Source organism: Rattus norvegicus, chromosome 2, assembly GCF_021556685.1.
Source record: "Rattus norvegicus strain SHRSP/BbbUtx chromosome 2, alternate assembly SHRSP_T2T, whole genome shotgun sequence".
In the NCBI taxonomy this organism is placed as follows: domain Eukaryota; kingdom Metazoa; phylum Chordata; class Mammalia; order Rodentia; family Muridae; genus Rattus; species Rattus norvegicus.
The window spans coordinates 192,409,083-192,434,433 of record NC_141535.1 but is presented as its reverse complement, the minus strand read 5'-3'; the positions used below and the strand labels follow the sequence as shown (position 1 = coordinate 192,434,433).

Below are 25,351 nucleotides of genomic sequence, written 5' to 3'. Positions count from 1 at the left end.
GAAATGTGGATAGATGCTTAAATACAGAGATTCCTACAATGTTTATTTAAAGAGATGGGAACATTACATCTTTGGAGACTAATGGCGACAATGGAATTAATTCTCCTGATACTCTTTGGTCACCAACTTGTGAAAGGAGAACATGTGAATTTTATGAGTCTGGTGCAAAGACTAATGATAAAATAGATCTCTCACAGAATGTAGTCTACCAAAATGAGGACGGCAGATGGGTCATCGACCTTGCCTACTACACATTTTTTTTCTTTTTTTTTCCCCGGAACTGGGGACCGAACCCAGGGCCTTGCGCATGCTAGGCAAGCGCTCTACCACTGAGCTAAATCCCCAACCCCCTACTACACATCTTTTATTGATCAACAAGATGTACGGATGTCTCCAAATAATGAAATGAATGAAGACTTCAGATCTGGTTCTGAAGCATTGGATTTAATTGCAAAAGATGAGGAAGAATTCAATAAAGAACATCCATTTATACAGGTTGAAAAAATAGATGTTCAGAACACTTCGGTGGTACTCAGTGATGCATCCTGGGTAGCAATAGTTAATTACCATTTATTGAGAAAATCATTTGGCACATCAGAGTTAGATAAAGATGATGGCAATTTCCTATGCCTGTCATTAGGAGAGTTATTTGCAGAAAGATCTGAAGCTCTTGGTTGCCTTGGTGGTGGTAAGGTGTGTAAAGACCATCATTTGGTTATTTTATTAGATCACCAGAGGAGAGAGAACCTGTTGCGTTAACAAAATCTGATTTGTCAAGAAGTAATTTGGAAAACACAAACCTAATTCCACCTCTAACAATGAAAATAACAGGAAGTGACAATCACTATTCTTTAATATCTCTCAACATCAATGGACTCATCTCCCCAATAAAAAGACATAGAATAATAGACTCATACACAAAGAGGACCCAGTATTTTGCTGCATGCAGGAAACACACCTCAGAGACAAAGACAGACACTACCCAATCACAGAAAAAAACACTTGGTATGCACTCACTGATAAGTGGATGTTAGCCCAAGAGTTTGAATTACCCAAGATCCAATCCACAGACCACAGGATGCTCAAGAAGAAGGATGACTAAAATGCAGATGCTCCCATTCCTTCTTAAAAGGGGAAAAATATCCATAGGAGGGGATATGGAAGCAAAGTTTAGAGCGGAGACTGAATGAACGGACATTCAGAGCTTGCCTCACATGTGGCCCAATAAATATACAGCCACCCAAAACTAGATAAGATTGATGAAGCTAAAAAGTGCATACTGAAAGGGACTGGATATAGATCTCTCTTGAGAGACACAGCCAGAGCATGTCAAATACAGAGGTCAATGTTAGCAGCAAATCACTGAGCTGAGAACAGGACCCCCTTTGGGGGAATTAGAGGAGGGATTGAAAGAGTTAAAGGAGCTTGCAACCCCATAAGAGCAACAATGCCAACCAACCAGAGCTTCCAGGGACTAAACCACTACCCAAAGACTATACATGGACTGACCCAGGGCTCCAACTGCGTATGTAGCAGAGAATAGCCTTGTTTGGGCATCAGTGGAAGGGGAAGTCCTTGGTCCAGCCAAGGTTGGAGTCCCAGTGGGGGGGAATATCGGAGGAGGGACGGTAAGTAGGTGGATGGGGGGAACATCCGTATGGGGAATGGAGGTTTGGACAGGAAACTGGGAAAGGGAATAACATTTGAAATGCAAATAAAGAAATATATCTAACAAAAAATGCTGAAGTAAAGCTGTTACTATGGCCCTTTTTTATATAGAAAAATTAGCATTAAAATCTATACTACAAGAAGTGTTAAAAGAAATCTTGAGGCTGAAAAAATAACATTAAATTGAAATTTAGATTATTGAGAAGAATGAAAAACACTAGAAATGGTAAATATTAAATATACAAAGATATGACAGATTTTATATTTTAGCTCCTTTTTAAAGGGATATACATATTGCTGCTTAAGATTTTTCATAATTAGGCATTGTGGAGTTTCTGAGTGGTATGTAAGTTTGTATAGCACCAGGGCTTAGAGAACATTGTGGAAAAGGGGACAGAAAGACTGTTAGAACTAGAGGATCAGGGAGTTTGCTGTGAGATTACATCTCCTAGTAATATCAAAAGCTACATACATAAAGTTTCATTATCATGATTACCCAGATGTGAGGTGAACAAAGATGATATAAATGGACATGCCAAATTGGATAGGGAAAAATCCATGAGTCCTCAACTCCTACACAAAGAATTCCAGGCAACAAAGAAAAGCTTGGAGTGGAAGAGATAGTTTTCTCCACAGAAGAGTACTTCACTTGGTTGTTCAATGCCAAATGGTGTCAGCCCTGAAAATATACATACAATGAACAGTGTATGAACTGAATAGGTTATATTTAGGGATATATATGTATATACATATACATACATATATGGATACAATGATAATGGTTAAACAGACCATGAATTTGAGGAAAGCAGGGAGAGGTATATGAGAGGGTTTGCAAGGAGGAAAGGGAAGGGAGGAATGTTGTAATTATAATCTCAAAACATTTGAAGAATTAGGCATTGTAGAGTTTATAAGTTCATAATGTCTATCTAGCACAAAGGATAGGCATGAAAATATAACTTCCTTATATATACTTAAAATACATTTTGCAGCTGGTGCCGAACCTTGCTAATCCTGGCCCACAGCTCCCTGCTCCCAAACCCCATGGGAGAGAGAGCTCATCGCCCAGACATGTGGGCAATCCTGAGACTGCAGGGCAGGAGAGACCGCCACTTCTGCCCACCTTTGCCCACATCCCTGGCCCAAGAGGAAACTGTATACGGCCTCTGGGAACAGGAAGATAGGGGCAGTCAAGCTGCAGGAGCCCTGCAGTCCAGACTGCACCCGGATCTGAATGGACCTGGTCAAACAGCTCCCACCCAAATCCAAGAAAAGCTAGACCTTCAGAGGGGCAGACACTCCTGGAAAACCCTATTAAATAAATAAATAACCCTATTAAAATGGGGTTCAGAGAAACAAAGAATTCACAGCTGAGGAATGTTGAATGGTGGAGAAGCACCCAAAGAAATGTTCAACATCTTTAGTCATAAGGGAAATGCAAATCAAAACAACCTTGGGATTCCACCTCACAACAGTCAGAATGGCTAAGATCAAAAACTCAGGTGACAGCAAATGCTGGCGAGGATGTGGAGAAAGAGAAACACTCCTCCATTGTTGGTGGAATTGCAGACTGGTACAACCATTCTGGAAATCAGTCTGGAGGTTCCTCAGAAAATTGGACATTGAACTATACCTCTCTTGGGCATATACCCAAAAGATACCCCAACATATAAAAAAGACACGTGCTCCACTATATTCATAGCAGCCTTATTTATAATAGCCAAAAGCTGGAAAGAACCCAGATTCCCTTCAACAGAGGAATGGATACAGAAAATGTGGTACATCTACACAATAGAATATTACTCAGCTATCAAAAACAATGACTTTATGAAATTCACAGGCAAATGGATGGAACTGGAAAATATCATCCTGAGTGAGGTAACCCAATCACAGAAAAACACACATGGTATGCACTCATTGATAAGTGGATATTAGCCCAAATGCTTGAATTACCCTAGATGCACAGAACACATGAAACTCAAGGGTGACCAAAATGCAGATGCTTTACTCCTTCTTTAACCAGGAACAAGAATACCTTTGGCAGGGAATCGGGAGGCAAAGTTTAGAACAGACGCTGAAGGAACGCCCATTCAGAGCCTGCCCCACATGTGGACCATACACATACAGCCACCAAACTAGATAAGATGGATGAAGCAAAGAAGTGCAGGCTGGCGGGAACTGGATGTAGATCTCTCCTGAGAGACACAGCCAGAATATGGCAAATACATAGGCAAATCCCAGTAGCGAACCACTGAACTGAGAACGGGACCCCCGTTGAAGGAATTAGAGAAAGGACTGAAAGAGCTTGAAGGGGCTTGAGACCCCATATGAACAACAGTGCCAACCAGCCAGAGGTTCCAGGGACTAAGCCACTACCCAAAGGCTATACATTGACTGACCCTGGGCTCCAACCTCATAGGTAGCAATGAAAAGCCTAGTAAGGGCACCAGTGGAAGGGGAAGCCCTTGGTCCTGCCAAGGCTGGACCCCCAGTGAACATGATTGTTGGGGGGGAGGGCGGTAATGGGGGGAGGTTGGGGAGGGGAACACCCATATAGAAGGGGAGAGGGAAGGTTTAGGGGGATGTTAGCCTGGATACTGGGAAAAGGAATAACAATTGAAATGTAAATAATAAATACCCAATTTAATAAAGATGGAAAAATATATTTTGCTTATATATGCTTATATATTTTGCTTCATTTCATATGGAGTAGTAAATAATTCATTTCTGTGTGAGTGTGTGTGCATGTGCATGGATATGCATTCATGGAGGCCAGAGGATAACTTGGGTGTTTTATAAACATGACTTATGTACCTTCAGATAAGGTATATTTTATATTTGTTATGTGAAATAATTAGCAAGATTGTTAATCTTGTCTTTAAATTTATATATCCTTTTGATTCTCTATGTTAAAAATAGTTCACATGATTACAGATTTCTCTTTTTTGGTAATTCAACTTTATTGTAAGGCTACACTATTGTATGATTATGTTTTTATTTTTATCTTTTTGTGGTTATTAATAATGTAAAGCTTTTTGTTATATAAGATGAAACTTGTTATGAATATTTGGTCTGTATCTTATATACTTATATGTGATATAAATTTATTTAAGGTTTATTTAAGGTTATCTTTATCTCTAATAACACATTTGCTTTAGAACAGAATTTTCTAGTGACATTTTGCATACATTTTTGATACTATGAACTCAGGCATAAGTCAGTCTGCCTTTAGGGATTCATTTATTTTTAAAGTTTTTGAATCTCTCTCTCTCTCTCTCTCTCTCTCTCTCTCTCTCTCTCTCTCTCTGTCTCTCACTCTCTCTCTCTCTCACTCACACACACACACACACAGAGAAAAAGAGAGAGAGAGAGAGAGAGAGAGAGAGAGAGAGAGAGAGAGAGAGAGAGAGAGTATGAGGGGTGGTAGTGTGCATCCATGTGTGGCATAGCATACATGTCAAGGTCAGAGAACAATTTTGTGGAGTTGGTTCTCTCCTTTCACCTTTATATGGGTTCTGGGGATTAAACTCAATTTGCTATGCTTGCACAGTAAGTGCCTTTACCTACCTTGCTATTTCTATGGCCTTGCTGTTCGTATTTTAAATTGTTACTTAGGAAGATAATGAGAATATCTTATAGTAAAGTTAAAAATGCAACATGCTCATGATTCAGACATTCCAATTTTAGGTACTTATCGTAGAAAATTACTATATATTTGTACCACAGATGTTCTTAAGAACATAGAATTAAGGATCTAAGAATAATTGAACACATAAACAATCTGTGATATATTCATGTAATGGAATATTAACCAGAGAAAATGAATAAAGTTTATTATACATAAAACTATTTGGTACAAGCTTTGCATCAAAAAAGCAAAAGAAAGAATATATATACCATGAAAGTTTTGGATAAATTTCAAAAACAAATAGTCATTTGAGAGAATATATAAAACTGATCAATAGTATTTGAGGAAACATGCAAAACAGAAAAATATTAAGTAATATTTACTGGTTTGACAGATGGCTCAGTTGCTAAAAGCAGCTGCCACTAAATCTGAGAACCAGAGTTAAGATTCTTGGGTCCACATGGTAGAAAGAGAAAACTGACTCCTGCCAGTTGTTCTCCGATCTCCACATGAATGTGGTGGTACTCTTCTGACCCTTTCTATATAAATAGATAAATATAATAAAAAATTAAAAATACTAAAGCAGTCCTTACTTATAAACATTAATACTTGTAACTCCTTTGAGGAGTCTGTAGGGGAAACCAAAAAAGATGAGCAAAAGTCATTATTGATATTGGTAATGCCTGTACCTTAGAGTTAATATTTAATTTATGGATACTCAATGCTTTCTGTTAAACTGCTAACACTATATCTTCTTGATGGTATTCTTGTCACCTGCTGTGACACATTTCTTTAGTTACAATTTATGTCTCAGGTAAAGTGAATGTGGATAGTAGGTTCTGGTTCAGGGTTCTTTGTATCTCTTGATAATTACCGTATTTGAGGCATATAATATATACAATATGAGAAAGCAAAAACATTTAAAAGCATTCTTTACAGAAAATACACAATATATTTTTATTTTAATGCATGGGATTTCAGTTGGAAGAGTTAATTAAAAATTACCAACATAAATATTTTTAAGGACTTTATTAAGGGCTAGGCATGGTGGCATAGCCTTTAGTCCCAACACTCCGGAGGCAGAGGCAGAGTCAGGCATATTCTGTGAATTCAAAGACAGCCAGAGCTACATAGAGAAACCTAGTCTGAAGAGTCAAGAAGAAAAAAGAAAATGAAAAAGAAATTCATTAAAAATAAATATGTGGTAATAACCCAGAAACAAAGACAGCATGGCAAGAACCTACACCTGTGAGAAAGGCTCCTACCTTGGTTATGATAAACCACACATACTGGCAGATGTGCTTGTGGATGGTGGTGGTGGGAAAGAGTCTTTGATTGGGTATAGACTCACAATAGATGCCAGAGAGCTCTCAGACACCTGAGTTCTGCCACTAGTGAAAGATCTGATTTTTCTAAGTGGTTTTCTGCTTTGACATCACAAAGAAGTTGTAATGTAGCTGATATTAACCAGATAGAATGTATTAATTTAGATCTATGTGTAAGAAACCTATATGCATGCCAGGTTTACTCTTCAAACTCCCAAGATTCTTTTAGAGGAATGCATTTTTGGTTTTGAGCTCCGTTCTGGGTGAGTTAGCCACAATGAATTTTCTTCTACTAGCTTTGCTTCCTGTAGCTGCTGCTGCTGCTCTGCCCTTATCACCACAAGGGACACGGTAGACCATTTTATTTTCGTGTGCCTTGGTAGTTGTAAGTTCACGTATATAGTATGCTTACATTATTCAAAGCTGGATTTAAAGTTTAATTCAATCTGATAGAATATGCTAGGGCATATCAGTGGAAGCTTGTATATATTTTTATGGAGTATTATAATTTTTAAGTAAAATGTTTTGAAATAAAAAATGTGGTTATTGATATTATATTGCTTGGCAAGACTAAATTCATATTTTAAGAGTCAAGTTAGACTTTGAAAATTGAAACACATCTCTGAATATGAAAAATGCAAAAAAACGATTCAATCATAATTTTCAAGAATCTTAGGGTTTACAAAACTACAGGTGGATATGGACTATTTTCAAGAAATCTATGGGGGTTGGGGATTTAGCTCAGTGGTAGAGCGCTTGCCTAGCAAGCGCGAGGCCCTGAGTTCGGTCCCCAGCTCAGGGGGAAAAAAAAGAAGTCTATGGAATTTACTAAAATTAATGTTACTTTTTTTACTTATAGGTCAATAAATTAGAGTTGGAATTAGCAAGTACCAAGCAAAAATTTGAAGAAATGATTAACAACTACCAGAAAGAAATTGAGATAAAAAAGATTTCAGAAGAAAAGCTTTTGGGAGAGGTAGAAAAGGCTAAATATGTCAAGAACTTATTGTGTTAAAATATTTGTTGATTAGCTTTAAAAATTAGTACTTTTGCTGGGGGGTGGGGTGTACGCCTTTAACTCCAGCACTGAGGAGGCAGAGGCAGGTATGGATCTCTGTGAGTTTGAGGCCAACCTGGTCTACAGAGTTAGTTCTAGGACAGCCAGGGCTACACAGAAAAACCTTCTCTAAAAATAAAATAGTACTGTTAACTTTTAAATTGTTATTTAAGAAGTTTTAATATATTCATAATAAGGAAAATTATCAGATATAGAAAATCTAAATTTTTAAATATAGAATAACTTGTAATTTAAAATTTTTTACAATATTTATGAAACTATTTATAATACATTTTACTTTTTGAAACATCCTAAAATAAATCAAACAAGTAATTCCTTTTTTTATTTGTTTCATTTCTAATTTTCTGCTGTTTTATATATTTAATATAAGTAGAATATATGATTCTTAAGTGGAAAAGTTGAATTTTTAAAGTGGTAGAAGGTTCAGCACCAATAAATAAAAGAAATACTTTTTAAAATATTTGATAGGTTGAGAAAGCCAAAGCAACAGTTGATGAAGCCGTAAAGTTACAGAAAGAAATTGATTTACGATGCCAACATAAAATAGCTGAGATGGTAGCACTTATGGAAAAACATAAGGTAACAATATAATAAAATTAGAACTCAGAGCATATTTCTATTAAAATGAACTTTAAGGCAGTCTTGTGATTTATCAAAGAGGTATTTTTTATACAAGAATAACTCAGTATAGTTTGAATATTATTGATCCCCTGTCTCTTAAGTTCAGATCTTAACCACTCAAAGTTGAGCTGAGCTGCTACCGTACCTGGTACCTCACATCCCGTTATCACTTATAGTAAAGAGAAGTAGTCATGTTTTCTGAATTCTTCTAGTAGTCTCATAGCACTTAACATCTTTTATTAACTACATACCAGGATATTTCTCATTAATAATTTCTATTTACTAAATGTATCTGACATTTACAAATTGAACAAATTTTATCAAGGGAATAAATAAATGAAAAACTTATAGTTGTGAGCATAGCCTTTAATGGCTGATCCATCTTTCCAGTCTGGGAAAAGACTTTTTTTGTTGTGAGTACATTTTATTTTTGTGTTGTTGGGTAATTCTTCTTTTAGGAATGATTAATTTTCCTTCAAATTTGGAAAGGAAGTAGGGTAACTTCACCTATTAATTTTTAAATAATGGTTCCAGAATCTAACATTATTATGAGGTAATATATCAATAGTAATTGGAATTCCGACTTTAAGTAATATTATAAGCTAATAGATTCAAATTTGGAAGGTTTCAGTCTAGTGCAGTTTCTAGTCTGTATCAAAAAGTTTGTTTTGTCTTTGTCCCAGAAGAGCCTCTCCAAACTGATAAGCAAGTCCTTTTGATCTGATTTGAAAAGTCTTTGATTTCTTTTTGTCCTGTCAAAAAATTTTTAAGGCTTGTATTGTGTTTTTGGTCTTAGATTTAGAGTCAGTAACTTTTCTAAGACATCTTGGTGTCATGTTCATATTGAACAAGACTGACTTTGTAGCCCAGCTCTGCATTAACCTTGTAATAGTCAAGTCCCAGCCTCCCAAGTGCTAGGTTTATGGACATGGTGAACCTATCCAACTCAGCTATACTTAAGAGATGGGTTTTAGTGTTTCCAACTAAGGTAACAATTTCTTGTTGTGTCGGACTGGATCTCAGACTTGTCTGTTTCACTGTTTAGGTTGTTAGAATATATACGAAAGTACATATTCACATAAATGTATAGTGACACTTGCCTTTTGGTGTAGCGTACCAATATATTTTTTTTCTCTGCAGAGCTGTAGAATCTCCTGATGCACTCTGGGGGGCACTGTGCAGCCCCACCAAAGGCGCATACCAATCTTATAAAACATAATTTATTTCATTTTAATATGCCTAAAATGCCTTTTTTGTTTAATACAGCACCAATATGATAAGATTGTTGAAGAAAGAGACTCAGAATTAGGACTTTATAAAAACAGAGAACAGGAACAGTCTTCAGCAAAGGTTGCTTTGGTAAGATACAGAACAAATATCGATAAAGGCCACCTTTTTAAATGCCAGAATTGAAGAAAAAGAATAACACTAAGTAGAGCCATGATATTTGATCTGTAGAATCTGAAAGGATTTTACCTATTTTCTAATTGAATGCTTTTCCAATTTATTTTATATTGTAGTCTAAAGTGTCTTTTCAACATAGGTATTAAAAAGTCAGTTAAACCTAAAGACTATACATGGACTGACCCTGGACTCTGACCCCATAGGTAGCAATGAATATACTAGTAAGAGCACCAGTGGAAGGGGAAGCCCTGGGTCCTGCTAAGACTGAACCCCCAGTGAACTAGTCTATGGGGGGAGGGGGACAATGCGGGGAGGGCGGGGAGGGGAACACCGATAAGAAAGGGGAGGGGGGAGGGGGATGTTTGCCCGGAAACTGGGAAAGGGAATAACACTCGAAATGTATATAAGAAATACTCAAGTTAATAAAAAAAAAAACAAAAAACAATGACTTCATGAAATTCATAGGTGAATGGATGGTATTAGAAAATATAATCCTGAGTGAGGTAACCCAATCACATAAAAGTACACATGGTATGCACTCACTAATAAGTGGATATTAGACTGAAAGCTCTAATTACCCAAGATGCAATCCACAGACCACATGTAACTCAAGAAGGATGACCAAAATGTGGATGCTTCACTCCTTCTTAAAAAAGGGAACAAACTGGAAGAGCTTGAAGGGGCTCGAGACCCCATATGTACAACAATGCCAAGCAACCAGAGCTTCCAGGGACTAAGCCACTACCTAAAGACTATACATGGACTGACCCTGGACTCTGACCTCATAAGTAGCAATGAATATACTAGTAAGAGCACCAGTGGAAGGGGAAGCCCTGGGTCCTGCTAAGACTGAACCCCCAGTGAACTAGACTGGTGGGGGGAGGGTGGCAATGGGGGGAGGGTTGGGAGGGGAACACCCATAAGGAAGGGGAGGGGGAGGGGGATGTTTAAATTAAATAAAGAAAAAAAAAGTCAGTTAAACTGATTTTAAAGCCTGGATGTTTAGGAGAGGAGAGTGGAGTGGAATTAGAGAATATGTGTATATGTATGTTTATATGTATAATATGCCATTTTAGTCCTTAGAGAAAACTATGAACAACTTGAAACTTATTTACATTGTGTTAGGTTATGTTCTATTATGAATGTTCATGTTTCTAAGTTAATTCTTTCTAGAGCTGAATTTATTTAGAGCACTGGATTACAGTTTCATTGATTTGAGAAAGTGTAGAAGCACTTATGCATTTCATCTTTATTTTTCTTTTTTTTGTTTTTTTTCATCTTTATTTTTCTTTAGGAGACTGAATTATCTAATATCAGAAACGAACTTGTATCCCTTAAGAAGCAACTTGAAGTAGAAAAAGAAGAAAAAGTAAGTTTTGTGGCATTACATATAAGATAACTCTAGGATTTTGGTATGGTTCAACTTTATGTTTTAGAAATGTTATAAAATATTTTGACAAATTTTGGTAATTAATAGTAAGAAAACACAGCTTTCTCTCTATCTTTCCCTACAAGTATTTTGCATATTTCATTTAAATATACATACATACATAAATATATATTTTAGGAATCCAAATGCTTTCAGATATGCAGTATTTGTTTGAGAAATATCTCAAGAGCATGCACTTGATTGCAGAGGATCCAAATTCAGTTCCCAGCACCCACTCCAGGCAGCTCACAGCTGCTTATAATTATAGCCAGGGGGAAATCAAATACTTCTAGCCTCTTGCAGACACCTGCAAATACCCAACTCAGATAGGCACAGATAATTAAAAATAAGCCTTAAAAAGGAAATATTGTCTCATAGTAAATGCTTATATATTTAATGTGAGTTTTCAAAAGGATATTCATAGTTATAGAAAAAAATTCTTACATACTATATATTTTGTAGTTTTTGCAAGGTGCTTTAGCTAACACTTAAAATACCAAATCTCCTTTAAAATTTGTTTGTATGGGATATATTCTTCTAGGTATAAATAGCTTAATAATTATTAAACAGCATATGCAATATTAACTATCTTTTGTAATGGTTAGGTTATATGTTCAAGGTAACATAAGAAAATAGCATAGCTAGAATCAATTATATATTTTTTAAAGACTTATTTTATTTATATGAGTACACTGTAGCTGTCTTCAGACACACAGAAGAGGGCATCAGATCCCATTTCAGATGGTTGTGAGTCACCAGATGGTTGCTGGGAATTGAACTCAGGACCTCTGGAAGAGCAGACAGTGCTCTTATCTGCTGAGCCACCTCTCCAGCCCTTATTTGTGTTTATTAAAGAGGAAAAATTGATTCAAACTCTGGAAACAAAATAAAATTTTAAGAAAGTTCATGGTGGGCTGGTGAGATGGCTCAGCAGGTTCATTTATTCAATGGAATACTATTCAGCCATCAAGAACAAGGACATCGACCCGCGGATCCCGGCCCGCAGCAGCTCTCTGCTCCCAAACCCCGTGGGAGAGAGACCTCACCGCCTGGTCAGGTGGGCACTCCTGAGGCTGCAGAGCGGAGGAGACCACCAACACTGCCCACCCCTGCCCACATCCCTGGCCCAAGAGGAAACTGTATAAGGCCTCTGGGTTCCCGTAGGGGAGGGCCCAGGAGCGGCAGGACCCCTGCGCCTGAGACACAGCCGGAACCTGAAGGAAACAGACCGGATAAACAGTTCTCTGCACCCAAATCCCGTGGGAGGGAGAGCTAAACCTACAGAGAGGCAGACACGCCTGGGAAACCAGAAGAGACTGCACTCTGCGCACATCCAGACGCCAGAGGAAAACACCAAACGCCATCTGGAACCCTGGTGCACGGAGGCTCCCGGAAAGAGCGGCGCATATCTTCTCGGTTGCTGCCGCCGCGGAGAGGACTTAGGCAGTACCCCACGAGCACACTTGAGCCTCGGAACCGCAGGTAGGACCAACTTTTCCCCTGCAAGAAACCTGCCTGGTGAACTCAGGACACACAGAGGCAAAATTCCTCTAGGACAGGGCACTTCCTGGGTTTACCGGAAGTCCCACACCCGCGGATCCCGGCCCGCAGCAGTTCTCTGCTCCCAAAACCCGTGGGAGAGAGACCTCACCGCCTGGTCAGGTGGGCACTCCTGAGGCTGCAGAGCGGAGGAGACCACCAACACTGCCCACCCCTGCTCACATCCCTGACCCAAGAGGAAACTGTATAAGGCCTCTGGGTTCTCATAGGGGAGGGCCCAGGAGCGGCAGGACCCCTGCGCCTGAGACACAGCCGGAACCTGAAGGAAACAGACCGGATAAACAGTTCTCTGCACCCAAATCCCGTGGGAGGGAGAGCTAAACCTACAGAGAGGCAGACACGCCTGGGAAACCAGAAGAGACTGCACTCTGCACACACATCTCAGACGCCAGAGGAAAACACCAAACCCCATCCGGAACACTAGTGCACGGAAGCTCCCGGAAAGGGCGGCGCATATCTTCCTGGTTGCTGCCGCCACAGAGAGCTCGTGGGCAGCACCCCGTGAGCACACTTGAGCCTCGGGACCACAGGTAAGACCAACTTTTCTGCTGCAAGTGACCTGCCTGGTGAACTCAAGACACAGGCCCACAGGAACAGCTGAAGACCTGTAGAGAGGAAAAACTACACGCCCAAAAGCAGAACACTCTGTCCCCATAACTGGCTGAAAGAAAACAGGAAAACAGGTCTACAGCACTCCTGACACACAGGCTTATAGGACAGTCTAGCCACTGTCAGAAATAGCAGAACAAAGTAACACTAGAGATAATCTGATGGCGAGAGGCAAGCGCAGGAACCCAAGCAACAGAAACCAGGACTACATGGCATCATCGGAGCCCAATTCTCCCACCAAAACAAACATGGAATATCCAAACACACCAGAAAAGCAAGATCTAGTTTCAAAATCATATTTGATCATGATGCTGGAGGACTTCAAGAAAGACGTGAAGAACTCACTTAGAGAACAAGTAGAAGCCTATAGAGAGGAATCGCAAAAATGCCTGAAAGAATTCCAGGAAAACATAAATAAACAAGTAGAAACCCATAGAGAGGAGACACAAAAATCCCTGAAAGAATTCCAGGAAAACACAATCAAACAGTTGAAGGAATTAAAAATGGAAATAGAAGCAATCAAGAAAGAACACATGGAAACAACCCTGGATATAGAAAATCAAAAGAAAAGACAAGGAGCTGTAGATACAAGCTTCACCAACAGAATTCAAGAGATGGAAGAGAGAATCTCAGGAGCAGAAGATTCCATAGAAATCATTGACTCAACTGTCAAACATAATGTAAAGCGGAAAAAGCTACTGGTCCAAAACATACAGGAAATCCAGGACTCAATGAGAAGATCAAACCTAAGGATAATAGGTATAGAAGAGAGTGAAGACTCCCAGCTCAAAGGACCAGTAAATATCTTCAACAAAATCATAGAAGAAAACTTCCCTAACCTAAAAAAAGAGATACCCATAGGCATACAAGAAGCCTACAGAACTCCAAATAGATTGGACCAGAAAAGAAACACCTCCCGTCACATAATAGTCAAAACACCAAACGCACAAAATAAAGAAAGAATATTAAAAGCAGTAAGGGAAAAAGGTCAAGTAACATATAAAGGCAGACCTATCAGAATCACACCAGACTTCTCGCCAGAAACTATGAAGGCCAGAAGATCCTGGACAGATGTCATACAGACCCTAAGAGAACACAAGTGCCAGCCCAGGTTACTGTATCCTGCAAAACTCTCAATTAACATAGATGGAGAAACCAAGATATTCCATGACAAAACCAAATTTACACAGTATCTTTCTACAAATCCAGCACTACAAAGGATAATAAATGGTAAAGCCCAACATAAGGAGGCAAGCTATACCCTAGAAGAAGCAAGAAACTAATCATCTTGGCAACAAAACAAAGAGAAGAAAAGCACACAAACATAACCTCACATCCAAAGATGAATATAACAGGAAGCAATAATCACTATTCCTTAATATCTCTCAACATCAATGGCCTCAACTCCCCAATAAAAAGACATAGATTAACAAACTGGATACGCAACGAGGACCCTGCATTCTGCTGCCTACAGGAAACACACCTCAGAGACAAAGACAGACACTACCTCAGAGTGAAAGGCTGGAAAACAACTTTCCAAGCAAATGGTCAGAAGAAGCAAGCTGGAGTAGCCATTCTAATATCAAATAAAATCGATTTTCAACTAAAAGTCATCAAAAAAGATAAGGAAGGACACTTCATATTCATCAAAGGAAAAATCCACCAAGATGAACTCTCAATCCTAAATATCTATGCCCCAAATACAAGGGCACCTACATACGTAAAAGAAACCTTACTAAAGCTCAAAACATACATTGCACCTCACACAATAATAGTGGGAGATTTCAACACTCTACTCTCATCAATGGACAGATCATGGAAACAGAAATTACACAGAGACGTAGACAGACTAAGAGAAGTCATGAGCCAAATGGACTTAACAGATATTTATAGAACATTCTATCCTAAAGCAAAAGGATATACCTTCTTCTCAGCTCCTCATGGAACTTTCTCCAAAATTGACCATATAATTGTTCAAAAAACGGGCCTCAACAGCTACAGAAAGATAGAAATAATCCCATGCGTGCTATCAGACCACCACGGCCTAAAACTGGTCTTCAATAACAATAAGGGAAGAATGCCCACATATACGTGGAAATTGAACAATGCTCTACTCAATGATAACCTAGTCAAGGAAGAAATAAAGAAAGAAATTAAAAACTTTTTAGAATTTAATGAAAATGAAGGTACAACATACCCAAACTTATGGGACACAATGAAAGCTGTGCTAAGAGGAAAACTCATAGCGCTGAGTGCCTGCAGAAAGAAACAGGAAAGAGCATATGTCAGCAGCATGACAGCACACCTAAAAGCTCTAGAACAAAAAGAAGCAAATACATCCAGGAGGAGTAGAAGGCAGGAAATAATCAAACTCAGAGCTGAAATCAACCAAGTAGAAACAAAAAGGACCATAGAAAGAAGCAACAGAACCAAAAGTTGGTTCTTTGAGAAAATCAACAAGATAGATAAACCCTTAGCCAGACTAACGGGAGGACCCAGGGAGTGTGTCCAAATTAACAAAATCAGAAATGAAAAGGGAGACATAACTACAGATTCAGAGGAAATTCAAAAAATCATCGGATCTTACTATAAAAACCTATATTCAACAAAACTTGAAAATCTTCAGGAAATGGACAATTTCCTAGACAGATACCAGGTATCGAAGTTAAATCAGGAACAGATAAACCAGTTAAACAACCCCATAACTCCTAAGGAAATAGAAGCAGTCATTAAAGGTCTCCCAACCAAAAAGAGCCCAGGTCCAGACGGGTTTAGTGCAGAATTCTATCAAACCTTCATAGAAGACCTCATACCAATATTATCCAAACTATTCCACAAAATTGAAACAGATGGAGCACTACAGAATTCCTTCTATGAAGCCACAATTAGTCTTATACCTAAACCACACAAAGACCCAACAAAGAAAGAGAACTTCAGACCAATTTCCCTTATGAATATCAATGCAAAAATATTCAATAAAATTCTGGCAAACCGAATCCAAGAGCACATCAAAACAATCATCCACCATGATCAAGTAGGCTTCATCCCAGGCATGCAGGGATGGTTTAATATACAGAAAACCATCAACGTGATCCATTATATAAACAAACTGAAAGAACAAAACCACATGATCATTTCATTAGATGGTGAGAAAGCATTTGACAAAATTCAACACCCCTTCATGATAAAAGTCCTGGAAAGAATAGGAATTCAAGGCCCATACCTAAACATAGTAAAAGCCATATACAGCAAACCAGTTGCTAACATTAAACTAAATGGAGAGAAACTTGAAGCAATCCCACTAAAATCAGGGACTAGACAAGGCTGCCCACACTCTCCCTACTTATTCAATATAGTTCTTGAAGTTCTAGCCAGAGCAATCAGACAACAAAAGGAGGTCAAGGGGATACAGATCGGAAAAGAAGAAGTCAAAATATCACTATTTGCAGATGATATGATAGTTTATTTAAGTGATCCCAAAACTTCCACCAGAGAACTACTAAAGCTGATAAACAACTTCAGCAAAGTGGCTGGGTATAAAATTAACTCAAATAAATCAGTAGCCTTCCTCTACACAAAAGAGAAACAAACCGAGAAAGAAATTAGGGAAACGACACCCTTCATAATAGACCCAAATAATATAACGTACCTCGGTGTGACTTTAACCAAGCAATTAAAAGATCTGTACAATAACAACTTCAAGACACTGAAGAAAGAAATTGAAGAAGACTTCAGAAGATGGAAAGATCTCCCATGCTCATGGATTGGCAGGATTAATATAGTAAAAATGGCCATTTTACCAAAAGCGATCTACAGATTCAATGCAATCCCCATCAAAATACCAATCCAATTCTTCAAAGAGTTAGACAGAACAATTTGTAAATTCATCTGGAATAACAAAAAACCCAGGATAGCTAAAACTATCCTCAACAATAAAAGGACTTCTGGGGGAATCACTATTCCTGAACTCAAGCAGTATTACAGAGCAATATTGATAAAAACTGCATGGTATTGGTACAGAGACAGACAGATAGACCAATGGAATAGAATTGAAGACCCAGAAATGAACCCACACACCTATGGTCACTTGATTTTTGACAAAGGAGCCAAAACCATCCAATGGAAAAAAAATAGCATTTTCAGCAAATGGTGCTGGTTCAACTGGAGGTCAACATGTAGAAGAATGCAGATTGATCCATGCTTATCACCCTGTACAAAGCTTAAGTCCAAGTGGATCAAGGACCTCCACATCAAACCTGATACACTCAAACTAATAGAAGAAAAACTAGGGAAGCATCTGGAACACATGGGCACTGGAAAAAATTTCCTGAACAAAACACCAATGGCTTATGCTCTAAGATCAAGAATCGACAAATGGGATCTCATAAAACTGCAAAGCTTCTGTAAGGCAAAGGACACTGTGGTTAGGACAAAACGGCAACCAACAGATTGGGAAAAGATCTTTACCAATCCTATAACAGATAGAGGCCTTATATCCAAAATATACAAAGAACTCAAGAAGTTAGACCGCAGGGAAACAAATAACCCTATTAAAAAATGGGGTTCAGAGCTAAACAAAGAATTCACAGCTGAGGAATGCCGAATGGCTGAGAAACACCTAAAGAAATGTTCAACATCTTTAGTCATAAGGGAAATGCAAATCAAAACAACCCTGAGATTTCACCTCACACCAGTGAGAATGGCTAAGATCAAAAACTCAGGTGACAGCAGATGCTGGCGAGGATGTGGAGAAAGAGGAACACTCCTCCATTGTTGGTGGGATTGCAGACTGGTACAACCATTCTGGAAATCAGTCTGGAGGTTCCTCAGAAAATTGGACATTGAACTGCCTGAGGATCCAGCTATACCTCTCTTGGGCATATACCCAAAAGATTCCTCAACATACAAAAGAGACACGTGCTCCACTATGTTCATCGCATCCTTATTTATAATAGCCAGAAACTGGAAAGAACCCAGATGCCCTTCAACAGAGGAATGGATACAGAAAATGTGGTACATCTACACAATGGAATATTACTCAGCTATCAAAAACAACGAGTTTATGAAATTCGTAGGCAAATGGTTGGAACTGGAAAACATCATCCTGAGTGAGCTAACCCAATCACAGAAAGACATACATGGTATGCACTAACTGATAAGTGGCTATTAGCCCAAATGCTTGAATTACCCTAGATGCCTAGAACAAATGAAACTCAAGATGGATGATCAAAATGTGAATGCTTCACTCCTTCTCTAAAAGGGGAACAAGAATACTCTTGGCAGGGAAGAGAGAGGCAAAGATTAAAACAGACACAGAAGGAACTCCTATTCAGAGCCTGCCCCACATGTGGCCCATACATATACAGCCACCCAATTAGACAAGATGGATGAAGCAAAGAAGTGCAGACCGACAGGAGCCGGATGTAGATCGCTCCTGAGAGACACAGCCAGAATACAGCAAATACAGAGGCGAATGCCAGCAGCAAACCACTGAACTGAGAAAGGACCCCCGTTGAAGGAATCAGAGAAAGAACTGGAAGAGCTTAAAGGGGCTCGAGACCCCATATGTACAACAATGCCAAGCAACCAGAGCTTCCAGGGACTAAGCCACTACCTAAAGTCTATACATGGACTGACCCTGGACTCTGACCTCATAGGTAGCAATGAATATCCTAGTAAGAACACCAGTGGGAAGGGAAGCCCTGGGTCCTGCTAAGACTGAACCCCCAGTGAACTAGACTGTTGGGGGGAGGGCGGCAATGGGGGGAGGGTCGGGAGGGGAACACCCATAAGGAAGGGGAGGGGGGAGGGGGATGTTTGCCCGGAAACCAAAGAATTATTATTAAGTATTAAATAAATTAAAAAAAATAGTGGGGGACATCAATGTCCCATTCTCAAAAAAAAAATCTGGAACACATAGGCACTGGAAAAAATTTCCTGAACAAAACACCAATGGCTTATGCTCTAAGATCAAGAATCGACAAATGGGATCTCATAAAACTGCAAAGCTTCTGTAAGGCAAAGGACACTGTGGTTAGGACAAAACGGCAACCAACAGATTGGGAAAAGATCTTTACCAATCCTACAACAGATAGAGGCCTTATATCCAAAATATACAAAGAACTCAAGAAGTTAGACCGCAGGGAAACAAATAACCCTATTAAAAAATGGGGTTCAGAGCTAAACAAAGAATTCACAGCTGAGGAATGCCGAATGGCTGAGAAACACCTAAAGAAATGTTCAACATCTTTAGTCATAAGGGAAATGCAAATCAAAACAACCCTGAGATTTCACCTCACACCAGTGAGAATGGCTAAGATCAAAAACTCAGGTGACAGCAGATGCTGGCGAGGATGTGGAGAAAGAGGAACACTCCTCCATTGTTGGTGGGATTGCAGACTGGTACAACCATTCTGGAAATCAGTCTGGAGGTTCCTCAGAAAATTGGACATTGAACTGCCTGAGGATCCAGCTATACCTCTTTTGGGCATATACCCAAAAGATGCCTCAACATATAAAAGAGACACGTGCTCCACTATGTTCATCGCAGCCTTATTTATAATAGCCAGAAAATGGAAAGAACCCAGATGCCCTTCAACAGAGGAATGGATACAGAAAATGTGGTACATCTACACAATGGAATATTACTCAGCTATCAAAAACAACGAGTTTATGAAATTCGTAGGCATATGGTTGGAACTAGAAAATATCATCCTGAGTGAGCTAACCCAATCACAGAAAGACATACATGGTATGCACTCATTGGTAAGTGGCTATTAGCCCAAATGCTTGAATTACCCTAGATCCCTAGAACAAACGAAACTCAAGACGGATGATCAAAATGTGAATGCTTCACTCCTTCTTTAAATGAGGAAAAAGAATACCCTTGGCAGGGAAGGGAGAGGCAAAGATTAAAACAGAGACTGAAGGAACACCCATTCAGAGCCTGCCCCACATGTGGCCCATACATATACAGCCACCCAATTAGACAAGATGGATGAAGCAAAGAAGTGCAGACCGACAGGAGCCGGATGTAGATCGCTCCTGAGAGACACAGCCAGAATACAGCAAATACAGAGGCGAATGCCAGCAGCAAACCACTGAACTGAGAATAGGTCCCCTATTGAAGGAATCAGAGAAAGAACTGGAAGAGCTTGAAGGGGCTCGAGACCCCAAAAGTACAACAATGCCAAGCAACCAGAGCTTCCAGGGACTAAGCCACTACCTAAAGACTATACATGGACTGACCCTGGACTCTGACCCCATATGTAGCAATGAATATCCTAGTAAGAGCACCAGTGGAAGGGGAAGCCCTGGGTCCTGCTAAGACTGAACCCCCAGTGAACTAGTCTATGGGGGGAGGGCGGCAATGGGGGGAGGCTTGGGAGGGGAACACCCATAAGGAAGGGGAGGGGGGAGGGGAATGTTTGCCCGGAAACCGGGAAAGGGAATAACACTCGAAATGTATATAAGAAATACTCAAGTTAATAATAAAAAAAAAAAGAACAAGGACATCCTGAGTTTTGCAGACAAATGGAACTAGAAAATATCATCCTAAGTGATGTAACTCAGACCCAAAAGGACATGCATCTTATGTTCTCACTAATGTGTGGATATTACCCCACCCCACCCCAAAAAGTACACAATATCCAAGACACAGTCTACAGAACTCAAAAAGGTCAACAAGCTGAAGGGCCCAAGTGAGGATGCCTCAGTCAGTCCCACTTTGGAGGAAGAAGAAAGCAACCAAAAGTGGGAAGAGGGAGGGATCTGGAAGGGAAAGGGGATGGAGGGGAGGGGAGGGGTACATGATCTGGTATTGGCTCTGAATGGCCATTCCTTGAGTCGCTGCTCTAAACTTTGCTTCCATATCCCCTCCTATGGATATGTTTTCCCCTTTTAAGAAGGAGTGGGAGCATCCGCACTTTGGTCATCCTTCTTCCTGAGCTTCCTGTGGTCTGTGGATTGCATCTTGGGTAATTCAAGCTTTTAGGCTAATATTTACTTATCAATGAGTACACACCAAATGTGTTTTTCTGTGATTGGGTTACCTCACTCAGGATGATATTTTGTAGTTCCATCCATTTGCCTATGAATTTCATGAAGTCATTGTTTTTGATAGCAGATTAGTATTCCACCGTGTAGATGTACCACGTTTTCTGAATCCATTCCTCTGTTGAAGGGCATCTGGGTTCTTTCCAGCTTCTGGCTATTATAAATAAGCCTGCTATGAACATAGTGGAGCATGTGTCTTTGTTGTATGTTGGAACATCATTTGGGTTTATGCCCAGGAGAGGTATAGCTGGGTCCTCAGGTAGTGGAATATCCAATTATGTGAAGAACCTCCAGACTGATTTCCAGAGAGGTTGTACCAGTTTGCAATCCCACCAACAATGGAGGAATGATTCTCTTTCTCCACATCCTCGCCAGCATCTGCTGTCACCTGAATTTTTCGTCTTAGCCATTTTGACTGGTGTGAGGTGGAATCTCAGGGTTGTTTTGATTTGCATTTCCCTTATGACTAAAGATGTTGAACATTTCTTTAGGTGCTTGTTGGCCGTTTGATAGTCCTCAGCAGAGAATGTTTTGTTTAGCTCTGTACCCCATATTTTAATGGAGTTATTTGGCTCTCTGGAGTCTAACTTCTTGAGTTCTTTGTATATTTTGAATATTAGCCCTCTACCAGATGTAAAGATCTTTTTCCAATCTGTTGGTTGCTGTTTTGTCCTAAGAACAGGGTCCTTTGCCTTACAGAAGCTTTGCAGTTTTATGAGGTCCCATTTGTTGATTCTTGATCTTAGAGCATAAGCCATTGGTGTTTTGTTCAGGAAAATTTCCCCAGTGCCCATGTGATCCAGACTCTTCCCCACTTTTTCTTCTATTAGTTTGAGTGTATCTGGATTAATGTGGAGGTCCTAGATCCACTTGGACTTAAGCTTTGTACAGGGCAATAAGAATGGATCGATTTGGATTTGTATTCCTCTACATGCTGACCTACAGTTCAATCAGCACCATTTGTTGAAAATGCTATCTTTTTTTTTTTCCGATTGGATGGTTTTAGCTCCTTTGTCAAAGATCAAGTGACCATAGATGTGTGGGTTCATTTCTGGGTCTTCAGTAATATTCCACTGGTCTACCTGCTTGTCTCTGTGCCTGTAACATACAGTTTTTATGACTATTGTACTGTAATACAGCTTAAAGTCAGGGATGGTGATTCCCCCAGAAGCTCTTTTATTGTTTATTATAGTTTTTGCTATTCTGGGGTTTTTGTTTCTCCAAATGAACTTGCAAATTACTGTTTCTAAGTTTATGAAGAATTGAGTAGGTATTTTGATGGGGATTGCATTGAATCTGTAGATCGCTTTTGGTAAAATGGCCATTTTTACTATATTAATCCCACCAATCCATGAGCATGGGAGATCTTTCCATCTTCTGAGGTCTTCTTCAGTTTCTTTCTTCAGAGACTTGGAAGTTCTTAGCATACAGATCTTTCACTTGCTTGGTTAAATTCACACCGAGTTATTTTATATTATTTGAGACTATTATGAAGGGTGTCGTTTCCCTGATTTTTTTTAAATTTAAATTGTATTTATTTGTTGTCTTTATTATTTTGTGCATTATCAATAAATGGTTGTTAGCTTGATATTTTCTTTTTTTTTTATTAAATTGAGTATTTCTTATATACATTTCGAATGTTATTCCCTTTCCCGGTTTCCGGGCAAACATCCCCCTCCCCCTCCCCTTCCTTATGGGTGTTCCCCTCCCAAGCCTCCCCCCATTGCCGCCCTCCCCCCATAGACTAGTTCACTGGGGGTTCAGTCTTAGCAGGACCCAGGGCTTCCCCTTCCACTGGTGCTCTTACTAGGATATTCATTGCTACATATGGGGTCAGAGTCCAGGGTCAGTCCATGTATAGTCTTTAGGTAGTGGCTTAGTCCCTGGAAGCTCTGGTTGCTTGGCATTGTTGTACTTTTGGGGTCTCGAGCCCCTTCAAGCTCTTCCAGTTCTTTCTCTGATTCCTTCAATAGGGGACCTATTCTCAGTTCAGTGGTTTGCTGCTGGCATTCGCCTCTGTATTTGCTGTATTCTGGCTGTGTCTCTCAGGAGCGATCTACATCCGGCTCCTGTCGGTCTGCACTTCTTTGCTTCATCCATCTTGTCTAATTGGGTGGCTGTATATGTATGGGCCACATGTGGGGCAGGCTCTGAATGGGTGTTCCTTCAGTCTCTGTTTTAATCTTTGCCTCTCCCTTCCCTGCCAAGGGTATTCTTTTTCCTCATTTAAAGAAGGAGTGAAGCATTCACATTTTGATCATCCGTCTTGAGTTTCGTTTGTTCTAGGGATCTAGGGTAATTCAAGCATTTGGGCTAATAGCCACTTATCAATGAGTGCATACCATGTATGTCTTTCTGTGATTGGGTTAGCTCACTCAGGATGATATTTTCTAGTTCCAACCATATGCCTACGAATTTCATAAACTCGTTGTTTTTGATAGCTGAGTAATATTCCATTGTGTAGATGTACCACATTTTCTGTATCCATTCCTCTGTTGAAGGGCATCTGGGTTCTTTCCATTTTCTGGCTATTATAAATAAGGCTGCGATGAACATAGTGGAGCACGTGTCTCTTTTATATGTTGAGGCATCTTTTGGGTATATGCCCAAAAGAGGTATAGCTGGATCCTCAGGCAGTTCAATGTCCAATTTTCTGAGGAACCTCCAGACTGATTTCCAGAATGGTTGTACCAGTCTGCAATCCCACCAACAATGGAGGAGTGTTCCTCTTTCTACACATCCTCGCCAGCATCTGCTGTCACCTGAGTTTTTGATCTTAGCCATTCTCACTGGTGTGAGGTGAAATCTCAGGGTTGTTTTGATTTGCATTTCCCTTATGACTAAAGATGTTGAACATTTCTTTAGGTGTTTCTCAGCCATTCGGCATTCCTCAGCTGTGAATTCTTTGTTTAGCTCTGAACCCCATTTTTTAATAGGGTTATTTGTTTCCCTGCGGTCTAACTTCTTGAGTTCTTTGTATATTTTGGATATAAGGCCTCTATCTGTTGTAGGATTGGTAAAGATCTTTTCCCAATCTGTGGTTGCCGTTTTGTCCTAACCACAGAAGCTTTGCAGTTTTATGAGATCCCATTTGTCGATTCTTTTTTTTTTTTTTTTATGGTTTTCTTTTTTTTTTTTTTTTTTATTAACTTGAGTATTTCTTATATACATTTCGAGTGTTATTCCCTTTCCCGGTTTCCGGGCAAACATCCCCCTCCCCCCTCCCCTTCCTTATGGGTGTTCCCCTCCCAAGCCTCCCCCCATTGCCGCCCTCCCCCCATAGACTAGTTCACTGGGGGTTCAGTCTTAGCAGGACCCAGGGCTTCCCCTTCCACTGGTGCTCTTACTAGGATATTCATTGCTACATATGGGGTCAGAGTCCAGGGTCAGTCCATGTATAGTCTTTAGGTAGTGGCTTAGTCCCTGGAAGCTCTGGTTGCTTGGCATTGTTGTACTTTTGGGGTCTCGAGCCCCTTCAAGCTCTTCCAGTTCTTTCTCTGATTCCTTCAATAGGGGACCTATTCTCAGTTCAGTGGTTTGCTGCTGGCATTCGCCTCTGTATTTGCTGTATTCTGGCTGTGTCTCTCAGGAGCGATCTACATCCGGCTCCTGTCGGTCTGCACTTCTTTGCTTCATCCATCTTGTCTAATTGGGTGGCTGTATATGTATGGGCCACATGTGGGGCAGGCTCTGAATGGGTGTTCCTTCAGTCTCTGTTTTAATCTTTGCCTCTCCCTTCCCTGCCAAGGGTATTCTTTTTCCTCATTTAAAGAAGGAGTGAAGCATTCACATTTTGATCATCCGTCTTGAGTTTCGTTTGTTCTAGGGATCTAGGGTAATTCAAGCATTTGGGCTAATAGCCACTTATCAATGAGTGCATACCATGTATGTCTTTCTGTGAGTGGGTTAGCTCACTCAGGATGATATTTTCCAGTTCCAACCATTTGCCTACGAATTTCATAAACTCGTTGTTT

At 39.8% G+C, this 25,351-nt stretch overlaps 1 protein-coding gene across 2 annotated transcripts in view; it reads left to right on the top strand.

The window, feature by feature from the left end:
- The window catches only part of Sycp1 (synaptonemal complex protein 1), a 141,941-nt gene that overhangs the window by 90,126 nt on the left and 26,464 nt on the right, over positions 1 to 25,351 (top strand). For both annotated transcript variants that reach the window (XM_087616337.1, NM_012810.3), the window contains 4 exon segments: positions 7,481 to 7,597; positions 8,168 to 8,278; positions 9,587 to 9,679; positions 11,019 to 11,093. In XM_087616337.1, the coding sequence (XP_087472463.1) occupies positions 7,481 to 7,597; positions 8,168 to 8,278; positions 9,587 to 9,679; positions 11,019 to 11,093 (396 nt within the window).